General features: G+C 43.5%; 1 protein-coding gene across 1 annotated transcript in view; it reads left to right on the top strand.

Moving 5' to 3' along the window:
- The window catches only part of LOC129823006 (collagen alpha-1(XVIII) chain-like), a 131,276-nt gene that overhangs the window by 97,926 nt on the left and 21,155 nt on the right, over nucleotides 1-12,195 (top strand). The window contains exons 10-16 of the mRNA XM_055881659.1: nucleotides 778-840; nucleotides 1,481-1,558; nucleotides 1,688-1,744; nucleotides 1,923-2,051; nucleotides 4,580-4,633; nucleotides 4,745-4,780; nucleotides 5,160-5,285. Of these exons, the coding sequence (XP_055737634.1) occupies nucleotides 778-840; nucleotides 1,481-1,558; nucleotides 1,688-1,744; nucleotides 1,923-2,051; nucleotides 4,580-4,633; nucleotides 4,745-4,780; nucleotides 5,160-5,285 (543 nt within the window). The remainder of the gene's footprint in view (nucleotides 1-777; nucleotides 841-1,480; nucleotides 1,559-1,687; nucleotides 1,745-1,922; nucleotides 2,052-4,579; nucleotides 4,634-4,744; nucleotides 4,781-5,159; nucleotides 5,286-12,195) is intronic.

Below are 12,195 nucleotides of genomic sequence, written 5' to 3'. Positions count from 1 at the left end.
CTCTTTATCTCAAGAACACAAATATTCTCATTCCACTGTAAACACACCACAGCTTCTTAGGCACAACCGATACCTCACATGTGTACACCAGACCCAGTCCCTAAGCCAACTACGGAGGAAAGTGGGATGCAGACATTTTGGAAATGTTTTACAAAAATGAGGAAAGTTGAGTCATTGTTTTATTTACAACTCACGTCCCTGGATGTCAGAGATGAGCGATGGAGAGGGGATCTTCTACGGTGGTCCCTCTAGGGGTCTTTGATCTGCATCTGTGCGTTTCGATTAGTGAAACGAGAGCACCTGCTCACCTGTGGGTTTGATCAACTCTGAAGCCCAGGTCCTGACCTCTGTGTGAAGAGATACGGGGTGCTGCTCACATGTGGGGTACATCTGTGTGTGTGTGTGTGTGTGTGTGTGTGTGTGTGTGTGTGTGTGTGTGTGTGTGTGTGTGTGTGTGTGTGTGTGTGTGTGTGTGTGTGTGTGTGTGTGTGCGCGTGCATGCGTGCGTCATACAGGTGTTTCAGAGAGGGGTTAGATAACTGTTATAGTGAAAACCCGGGCGGATGATCTTTTTGGACATTGTGTTTTATGGAGTGATATAACTCTGGAAGGAAGGGCCACACATCAATCCAATCTTCAACTCCTGTCAGTCCACCAATCATTGTTAGAAAGCCTACTGTAACTGTACACCACCCATGTGGATATCTTCATATGTTTTCCCCCCCATCAGCCATTTCTCATGTTGATAATCCTCACTCGCTGTGTCTCCTACCACAGGGAGAAACTGGAGTTCAGGGATTCCCAGGCTTGCCAGGAGGTCCTGGTCCCAAAGGAGACAAGGTGAAACATCACACACTGTCTGACCTCCTTTCACTGATGCAGACGGTATATGACGTTCTAATGGCCGACAGGTTTTAGCTCCACCATCGATGAATAGTTCAACGGTGCTCTATTTTATTGCAATTGTTTTGCTCTGGCCCAAACACCAACATCAAGGGCTGGCGATGAATTACATCAAGGGCTGGCGATGAATTACATCAAGGGCTGGCGATTAATTACATCAAGGGCTGGCGATTAATTACATCAAGGGCTGGCGATTAATTACATCAAGGGCTGGCGATTAATTACTTCAAGGGCTGGCGATTAATTACATCAAGGGCTGGCGATTAATTACTTCAAGGGCTGGCGATTAATTACATCAAGGGCTGGCGATTAATTACTTCAAGGGCTGGCGATTAATTACATCAAGGGCTGGCGATTAATTACATCAAGGGCTGGCGATTAATTACATCAAGGGCTGGCGATTAATTACATCAAGGGCTGGAGATTAATTACATCTGGTGTGTTAGTGCTGGGCCAGAACTAAAATGTGCATTATCCAACAAGGTTCCCTCAGGATTGGATTGAGAAACGCTGTTGTACTTGGTTATTGTGTTCAACCCTTGACCCTGGATTGTGTGTGTGTTGTTGACCCCTGAAGGGGGATCCTGGAGTGGGCAAACCTGGTCCCCCCGGACCTCCTGGGCCACCGGGTCGACCCAACTCATCCAGATCCCCGGTATGTAGCGTGGAATGAACCACACGTGGATGTGAATAGATGGATGGTAGAATTAGTTGGACGATTGATTTGGTTGTTTTCGTTGATTCATCAGTTCCTTCATTCATTGTAAGCGTATGTGGTTTGCAGGACGGTGTGGACGGCTCAGGCTTTGAGTACTTTGACGGAGACACAGAGATTATGACAGTGAGTGGTCATTCTTTTCAAAACTCTAGAACCTTACAACCTGTTGTTCTGCTCACTGACTATAGACACAAACACCATTTGGGTACAAATAAGTTAGCATTAGCATTTATGCATTATGACAGATGTATCGTGTTATTTTGTTAGCGTGAATGTTATAGATTTTATTTTCTTCATCCAGGGTCCTCCTGGTCCACCTGGTCCTCCAGGGCTTCCTGGCCCCCCAGGTTCATCTGAGGGCCTCTCTGTGTTCCCCTGGGCTCCTGGGGAAAATGGGAAGGATGGAGAGATGGGTAAACCTGGACTGCCTGTGAGTCACCAAACACATCACTGAAACTCTATCAAATCCAATTTTATTCGTCACATGCGCCGAATACAACAGGTGTAGACGTTACAGTGAAATGCTGAATACAACAGGTGTAGACGTTACAGTGAAATGCTGAATACAACAGGTGTAGACGTTACAGTGAAATGCTGAATACAACAAGTGTAGACGTTACAGTGAAATGCTGAATACAACAGGTGTAGACGTTACAGTGAAATGCTGAATACAACAGGTGTAGACGTTACAGTGAAATGCTGAATACAACAGGTGTAGACGTTACAGTGAAATGCTGAATACAACAGGTGTAGACGTTACAGTGAAATGCTTACTGACAAGGTATTACGTATTATAGGTGTAATATTCTGGTCCTATCAGGCCTATAAGGCTGTGTGTGTGTGTGTGTGTGTGTGTGTGTGTGTGTGTGTGTGTGTGTGTGTGTGTGTGTGTGTGTGTGTGTGTGTGTGTGTGTGTGTGTGTGTGTGTGTGTGTGTGTGTGTGTGTGTGTGTGTGTGTGTGTGTGTGTGTGTGTGTGTGTGTGTGTGTGTGTGTGTGTGTTATTTTCTTTTCTTTGAACAAAGCGTTGCCAGATAATCCAAATAATTAAACCCCCAGGTGTCTGCCAGATAATCCAAATAATTAAACCCCCAGGTGTCTGCCAAAGGTTTGTCAAGCCCAGTAGCAACCTTCATGCAACCCTTTAGCACAGCTCTGCCCGCTTACATGACAAGAGATTCCTGGAAACAGTTTGAAAATCCCATATTTCCCCCACAACCCTGCAATTTGTTCTGCTTGCTTAAACCCAGAAGGTTCTGGAGGCCCAATGTTTGTGAGTGATTGAACGGACGACTGAGGCACCCAGAGTAGCTGTCACCATGGCGAGGTCACCACAGAGCTGGACCCTGGTGACATCGATCTGGCTGCCTTGACAACTTGTAGTGCGTTTGATGATGCCCTGTGGTGATTTGGGAGAGGAGGGCTGTAAACAGAGGCATGGAAGCATGACGTGTTCCTAAATATTACAGATTTATTTTGAACTGTTTCAAAAAAGTGCATTGGAATTTCACTTTTAATCACAAACAGTTAAGTTTGTTAATGACGTATGTGGTTATATAACCCCTATACTGAAGTTTAAAACCCTGTCTTTAGCACGTTTGTAAAAGTGAAAAAGGAGGGACGTTTTATTGGTGTTGCATATTTGTTACTCAATCTAGAAGGAACACAGGAGTGACAATCACTTAGATACCAGCTCTTTGAAGTTCTCTTTTGGAGCGCTGTGTGTCACCCAGTCTTTTAACCAAGCTGTAAAAGGAGCTCTGTGTTTATAAGCAAGTCTGCTCCCCTTTGCAACGGTAACCACAATCCCAGCCAGTGTCCCTCGTCCCTCTATCTCTCTCTGTGGTCTAGCCTGCACCACACAATAGAAGCTGCCTAGCCTTCCCTCCTTAGAACACGTGCTCAGCTCTGACATCTCGCCTGCTCAAAGCCAGGGACCTTGATCACAGAGCACTATGGGAATTCCAACCCTCCGTGTTTGACAGATCATGTCAAAGTCGGTGTTATCCAATGATACAGAGTCAGGTCTTTTTTCGGCCCTGGATCAGAGGTAGCTGGTTGGTTAATCTGATCCTAGATCTGTGGTTAAAGGTGATTTGTGTACTGAGACAGTGTTGACAGTTGCCCCTGTTATAATGCATTCCTATCTTCCCACAGAGACCTGATTACTTGTCTTGGCTCCAGACCCCCTGTAATACTGTTGCTACAGACCGTTTCATCTAACTATATGGCTGTTGTGTGTCAAATCCACCCCAACATGTACTCCAATCAACCTCCTCTTTCGTGAACTACAGGGATTTCACATCTTTCCACAACACGTCACAATCTATTTCATGGGATTTGACAGTGTTCATGCCTACTTTCCCAGTGGTGAGATTTTGCTCAACAGCCTGATTGACAGATTACGGAATGTTATTGCTCAGGTCAATGATCTCTCGCCTAATCTGTTGAGAAACCATTTTAAGTTTGTTTCACGATACGATTCACAAAGTACAATAAGACCATTAACAAGGGACCAATGGAGACAAAGATCTTAAGAGTCTCATATGGAAAGGTTAAGAAGCCATGAAGCAGCAAATGTAATCTTCACTCAGTGAGCTATAATGACTTTCTGACTGCAGCTGGACAAAAGCCTCATGAAACATGGTCTCCTCCCATGGCTGCATCGTTGGGGAAAATCTGGCCTTTTGACATGGGAGTGCATGAGGCTTTTACTAACTGTGTAACAGGATTACATACAGGACATTGATCTCATCTTAGTTGACATTGTTGAAACTATGGCTCTTATGAATAGATCATTATTTCTCAATTAGCAGGTGGAATAAAACCACAGGCTTGGTGTGCCTTCAGATCAGACACTTCTCAGCCAAATAGAATCTGACTGTAGGAGTGATCCCGTACTAGACAGAAATACATTACGCCAAAACACATCTAATCTAAGTGATTGTTCTATTTCCCAGGGGGTTGATGGGAATGATGGGTACCCTGGTCCAGCTGGCGAGAGAGGAGAGAAGGTACGACTAATGGATGTAGACCTCTGATATCCTGTGTAGTGATTGTTAAGAAGAAAAAGGGCTTCTTGAAGAACATTGGATTTCATTTGATTGAAAGATTTCCTTTGACAGGGTGAGCCGGGTCTGAGCGGAACACATGGACCAAAGGTACAGTTTGAGTAATGCTAATCCATTACTCCCCAACCTAGAAATGACCCTAAAAGCCACAACTGCTTTTAACCACTAATCAACCCAAACACAGCTGGTCCCTACATATGAAGCCAGGGATAATTTTCTGCTAACAACCAGAACCAAATAAATAGAAGACTGTATGCTCCAAAATCAACCTCTAGCCCCATCTCAATCAGTGGATGCAGATCTGAAGGAAAAGATTGGTCTAAGCTACTGTGATGCCTTCACCTAGCCTTCCAATGGGCTTAGTGGGAGTCTCCTTCATAATACTTAGACCCATCCAGTTCCTTCACATATGCAAAAAAAATGTTGCTTGAGGAGGTTATTGGACTGAACCATTGTGTTTCTCTCCTAGGGGGAGCCAGGTGCGGCAGGGTTCCCAGGTCTGCCCGGCTCAGAGGGACCAGAGGGGAAGCCGGGTCTGAGGGGGCCCCCTGGGCTACCGGGACCCCCAGGAAGGGGCTTCAGCCTGGACCTGGAGGTATGATTTCACTCACTCAGCTCTCCTGTCTGTCAGAGGGTCAATAACATACTGTACATGATGGAACAATGGCACCGGAGAAGAAGGCTGACATTTTATCTGTCCCCAACCGATTGTGTTTTCTTGTTTGTTTATTTGGGTTGTTTGTAACTTATTATTTTGTACATAACATTGCCGCTACCGTCTCTTATGACCGAAAATAACTTCTGGACATCAGAACTGTGATTACTCCCCACGGACTGGCAGAATCCTTTTTTTCCTTTAATGAGTCTGATGAGCCCGACGCGAATGATATACTGCTTTCTGGGGAACAGGCCCCGATCTCTGTGATTTGCATGAAGAGGAGGCAGAGAAAACGGGGCCGGAGGGCAGGCTGCCTTCTGAGAATTCTTAGGTGATTAAATAAACCCCAACTTCCTTCCATTCTGCTAGCAAACGTGCAATCTTTGGAGAATAAAATAGATGATCTACGTGGAAGATTAAACTACCAACGGGACATTCAACACTGTAATATCTTATGCTTCACGGAGTCGTGGCTGAACAACGACACTATCAACATACAGCTGGCTGGTTATACGCTGCACCGGCAGGATAGAACAGCGGCGTCTGGTAAGACAAGGGGCGGCAGACTATGTATTTTTGTAAATAACAGCTGGTGCATGATATCTAAGCAAGTCTCCAGCTATTGCCCGCCTGAGGTAGAGTGGCTCATGATAAGCTGTAGACCACACTATCTACCTAGAGAGTTTTCATCTGTACTTTTAGTAGCTGTTTACAAACAAGAAAACGCTCCTCCAGAGGTGGCGCTCCTAGTAGCCGGGGACTTTAACCTGTCTAGGATCAGCGTGGCGCTAGCGGCACACCCCCCCCCCCCCCCACTGAAAAACCAGTGCCGCGAAATTCAAAAAAAATATTTTTTTAAAATATTTAACTTTCACACATTAAAGTCCAATACAGCTAATGAAAGACACAGATCTTGTGAATCCAGTCAACATTTCCGATTTTTAAAATGTTTTACAGGGAAGACACAATATGTAAAGATGTACATCTATTACCTAAAAACACATTAGCATAATCCACCATCTTTTATTTGTCCACCAACACCAGTAGCCATCACCAATTCGGCTAAACTAAGATATTTATAGCCCCTAACCAACAAAAAAACTCATTAGATGACAGTCTGATAACATATTTATGGTATGGGATAGGTTTTGTTAGAAAAAAGTGCATATTTCAGGTAGATGGCATAGTTTACAATTGCACCCACCATCACAAATGGACTAGAATAATTACAATGAGCAACGTGTTTACCTAACTACTAATCATCAAACATTTCGTAAAAATACACAGCATACACGAATCGAAAGACACAGATCCTGTGAATACAGACAATATTTCAGATTTTCTAAGTGTCTTACAGCGAAAACACAATAAATCGTTATATTAGCTTAGCACATAGCAATTAGCAGCCCAGCATTGATTCTAGCCAAAGTGAGCGATAAAAGTCAACATCGCCAAAAGATATTAATTTTTTCACTAACCTTCTCAGAATTCTTCCGATGACACTCCTGTAACATCACATTACAACATGCATATACAGTTTGATCGAAAATGTTTATATTTAGCCACCAAAATCATGGTTAGACAATGTGAAATGTAGACAAGCTGGTAAAGAAAAAGTCCTTGCGCCACTTAGACAGTGATCTACTCTTATACATAAATACTCATAAACGTGACTAAAAAATATAGGGTGGACAGGGATTGATAGACAATTTAATTCTTAATACAATTGCGTTATTACATTTTTTAATTTATCCTTACTTTTCAATACAGTTTGCGCCAAGCGAAGCTACGTCAAAAAACATGGCGTCCTAAGCCACTAAAATGTTTCGACAGAAACACGATTTATCATAATAAAAATGTCCTACCTTGAGCTGTTCTTCCATCAGTATCTTGGGCAAAGGATCCTTTCTTGGGAGAAATCGTCTTTTGGTGGAAAGCTGTCCTCTTGCCATGTGGAAATGTCAACTGCGTTCGGGATGAACTGAAAAGCGTGCCCAACTTTTCACATCGTTGCAAAAATAAATGTCCCAAAATCGCACTAAACGGATATAAATTGCTATAAAACGCTTTAGATTAACTACCTTATGATGTTTTTAACTCCTATAACGAGTGAAAAGATGACCGGAGAAATATAACAGGCTAAACTAACGCTTGGAACAGGTGCGCGCCGGTGTCCTCTAGGCTCATGACGCAGCTCCCAAAGAATGACTAGCTTCAGGGTTTTTTCATTTGTAGGGCCTGTGAACGCGCAATCGACCCCGTTGGAATCGTCATCACGTAAAGGCATCCAGGGGAAGACGTAAGAAGTGTCCGTATAGTCATAGCAACGACAGTGCCCTTTTAACTGACTTCAGAAAAGTGGCCAACATTTCTCAAATCTGACTCCATGTCAGGGAAATTACTGTAGAATGGGCTCTGTTCCACTTAGAGACAAAATTTCAACTCCTATAGAAACTATAGACTGTTTTCTATCCAATAATAATAATAATATGCATATTGTACGATCAAGGATTTTGTGGGAAGCCGTTTAAAAAATTAGCCAAATTAGCATAAATAGTCTAAACAGCGCCCCCATCCCCAACAGGTTAATGCAGTGAAACTTAAATCCGTTTTAACAAATTTCTATCTGTGTGTGAACCACCTATACTCCACACACAGAGACGCATACAAAGCTCTCCCTTGCCCTCCATTTGGCAAATCTGACCATAATTCTATCCTCCTGATTCCTGCTTACAAACAAAAATTAAAGCAGGAAGCACTAGTGACTAGATCAATAAAAAAAGTGGTCAGATGAAGCAGATGCTAAGCTACAGGACTGTTTTGTTAGCACAGACTGGAATATGTTCCGGGATTCCTCCGATGGCATTGAGGAGTACACCACATCAGTCATTGGCTTCATCAATAAGTGCATCGATGACGTCGTCCCCACAGTGACCGTACGTACATACCCCAACCAGAAGCCATGGATTACAGGCAGCATCTGCACTGAGCTAAAGGCTAGAGCTGTCACTTTCAAGGAGCGGGACTCTAACCCGGAAGCTTATAAGAAATCCCGCTATGCCCTCAGATGAACCATCAAACAGGCAAAGCGTCAATACAGGACTAAGATCTAATCGTAATACACCGGCTCTGACGCTCGTCGCATGTAGCAGGGCTTGCAAACCATTACAGACTACAAAGGGAAGCACAGCCGAGAGCTGCCCAGTGACACGAGCCTACCAGACAAGCTAAACTACATCTATGCTCGCTTCGAGGCAAATAACACTAAAACATGCATGAGAGCACCAGCTGTTCCGGAAGACTGTGTGATCAAGCTCTCCACAGCCGATGTGAGTAAAACCTTTAAACAGGTCAACATTCACAAGGCCGCGGGGCCAGACGGATTACCAGGACATGTACTGCGAGCATGCGCTGACCAACTGGCAAGTGTCTTTACTGACATTTTCAACCTCTCCCTGTCTGAGTCTGTAATACCAACATGTTTTAACCTGTCTAGGATCAGCGTGGCGCTAGCGGCACACCCCCCCCCCCCCCACTGAAAAACCAGTGCCGCGAAATTCAAAAAAAAAATTTTTTTTAAATATTTAACTTTCACACATTAAAGTCCAATACAGCTAATGAAAGACACAGATCTTGTGAATCCAGTCAACATTTCCGATTTTTAAAATGTTTTACAGGGAAGACACAATATGTAAAGATGTACATCTATTACCTAAAAACACATTAGCATAATCCACCATCTTTTATTTGTCCACCAACACCAGTAGCCATCACCAATTCGGCTAAACTAAGATATTTATAGCCCCTAACCAACAAAAAAACTCATTAGATGACAGTCTGATAACATATTTATGGTATGGGATAGGTTTTGTTAGAAAAAAGTGCATATTTCAGGTAGACTTCATAGTTTACAATTGCACCCACCATCACAAATGGACTAGAATAATTACAATGAGCAACGTGTTTACCTAACTACTAATCATCAAACATTTCGTAAAAATACACAGCATACACGAATCGAAAGACACAGATCCTGTGAATACAGACAATATTTCAGATTTTCTAAGTGTCTTACAGCGAAAACACAATAAATCGTTATATTAGCTTAGCACATAGCAATTAGCAGCCCAGCATTGATTCTAGCCAAAGTGAGCGATAAAAGTCAACATCGCCAAAAGATATTAATTTTTTCACTAACCTTCTCAGAATTCTTCCGATGACACTCCTGTAACATCACATTACAACATGCATATACAGTTTGATCGAAAATGTTTATATTTAGCCACCAAAATCATGGTTAGACAATGTGAAATGTAGACAAGCTGGTAAAGAAAATGTCCTTGCGCCACTTAGACAGTGATCTACTCTTATACATAAATACTCATAAACGTGACTAAAAAATACAGGGTGGACAGGGATTGATAGACAATTTAATTCTTAATACAATTGCGTTATTACATTTTTTAATTTATCCTTACTTTTCAATACAGTTTGCGCCAAGCGAAGCTACGTCAAAAAACATGGCGTCCTAAGCCACTAAAATGTTTCGACAGAAACACGATTTATCATAATAAAAATGTCCTACCTTGAGCTGTTCTTCCATCAGTATCTTGGGCAAAGGATCCTTTCTTGGGAGAAATCGTCTTTTGGTGGAAAGCTGTCCTCTTGCCATGTGGAAATGTCAACTGCGTTCGGGATGAACTGAAAAGCGTGCCCAACTTTTCACATCGTTGCAAAAATAAATGTCCCAAAATCGCACTAAACGGATATAAATTGCTATAAAACGCTTTAAATTAACTACTTTATGATGTTTGTAACTCCTATAATGAGTGAAAAGATGACCGGAGAAATATAACAGGCTAAACTAACGCTTGGAACAGGAGAGGGTCGGTGTCTTCCACGCGCGTTACGCAGCAAGAAAAGACTTGCTAGCTAAAGGTTTTTTTCATTTGTAGGGCCTGTGAACGAGCAATCGACCCCGTTGGAATCGTCATCACGTAAAGGCATCCAGGGGAAGACGTAAGAAGTGTCCGTATAGTCATAGCAACGACAGTGCCCTTTTAACTGACTTCAGAAAAGTGGCCAACATTTCTCAAATCTGACTCCATGTCAGGGAAATTGCTGTAGAATGGGCTCTGTTCCACTTAGAGACAAAATTTCAACTCCTATAGAAACTATAGACTGTTTTCTATCCAATAATAATAATAATATGCATATTGTACGATCAAGGATTTTGTGGGAAGCCGTTTAAAAAATTAGCCACATTAGCATAAATAGTCTAAACAGCGCCCCCATCCCCAACAGGTTAAGCAGACCACCATAGTGCCTGTGCCCAAGAACACTAAGGTAACCTGCCTAAATGACGACCGACCTGTAGCACTCACATCTGTAGCCATGAAGTGCTTTGAAAGGCTGGTCATGGCTCACATCAACACCATTATCCCAGAAACCCTAGACCCACTCCACATTTGCAGACCGCCCCAACAGATCCACAGATGATGCAATCTCTATTGCACTCCACACTGCCTTTTCTCAAATGGACAAAAGAAACACCTATGTGAGAATGCTATTCATTGACTACAGCTCAGCGTTCAACACCATAGTGCCCTCAAAGCTTATCAATAAACTAAGGACTAAACACCTCCCTCTGCAACTGGATCCTGGACTTCCTGACAGGCTGCCCCCGGGTGGTAAGGGTAGGTAACAACACATCCGCCACGCTGATCCTCAACACAGGGGCCCCTCATGGGTGCGTGCCTAGTTCCCTCCTGTACTCACTGTTTACTCATGACTGCACGGCCAGGCACGACTCCAACACCGTTATTAAGTTTGCTGATGACACAACAGTGTCTGATCACCGACAACGATGAGACAGCCTATAGGGAAGAGGTCAGAGACCTGGCCATATGGTGCCAGGACAACAACCTCTCCCTCAACATGATCAAGACAAAGGAGATGATTGTGGACTACAGGAAAAAGAGGACTAAGCATGCCCCCATTCTCATCAACGGGGCTGCATTGGAGCAGGTTGACAGCTTCAAGTTCCTTGGTGTCCACATCACCAACAAACGAACATGGTCCAAGCACGCCAAGACAGTTGTGAAGAGGGCACGACAAAACCTGTTCCCCCTCAGGAGACTGAAAAGATTTGGCCTGGGTCCTCAGATCCTCAAAAGGTTCTACAGCTGCCACATCAAGAGCATCACTGCCTGGTTGCATCACTGCCTGGTATGGCAACTGCTCGGCCTTCGACCGCAAGGCGCTACAGAGGGTAGTGCGTACGGCCCAGTACATCACTGGGGCCAAGCTTCTTACCATCCAGGACCTATATCAGGCGGTGTCAGAGGAAGGCCCTAAAAATTGTCAGACTCCAGCCACCCTAGTCATAGACTGTTATCTCTGCTACCGCATGGCAAGTGGTACTGGAGCGCCAAGTCTAGGTCCAAGAGGCTTCTACCCCCAAGCCATAAGACTCCTGAACATCTAATCAAATGGCTTCCCAGACTATTTGCATTGCCCCCCCCCCCCCCCCCCCTCTTTTGCACTGCTGATACTCTCTATTGTTACCATGCATAGTCACGTTAATAACTCTACCTACATGTACATATTACCTCAACTAACCGGTTCCCCACACATTGACTCTGTACCGGTACCCCCCCGTATATAGTCTCGCTATTGTTATTCTACTGCTGCTCTTTAATTACTTGTTACTTTTATTTCTTATTTTTATCCGTATTTTTTAAACCTGTATTGTTTGTTAGGGGTTTGTAAGTAAGCAATTTACTGTATTCGGTGCATGTAACATTTGATTTGATTTGACGTATGTTGCATTCTTCACTCATGCGGA

Source organism: Salvelinus fontinalis, chromosome 25 (genome assembly GCF_029448725.1).
Source record: "Salvelinus fontinalis isolate EN_2023a chromosome 25, ASM2944872v1, whole genome shotgun sequence".
Lineage (NCBI taxonomy): Eukaryota > Metazoa > Chordata > Actinopteri > Salmoniformes > Salmonidae > Salvelinus > Salvelinus fontinalis.
The sequence above is the reverse complement of the archived record's forward strand: the minus strand, read 5'-3'. Positions and strand labels throughout refer to the sequence as shown.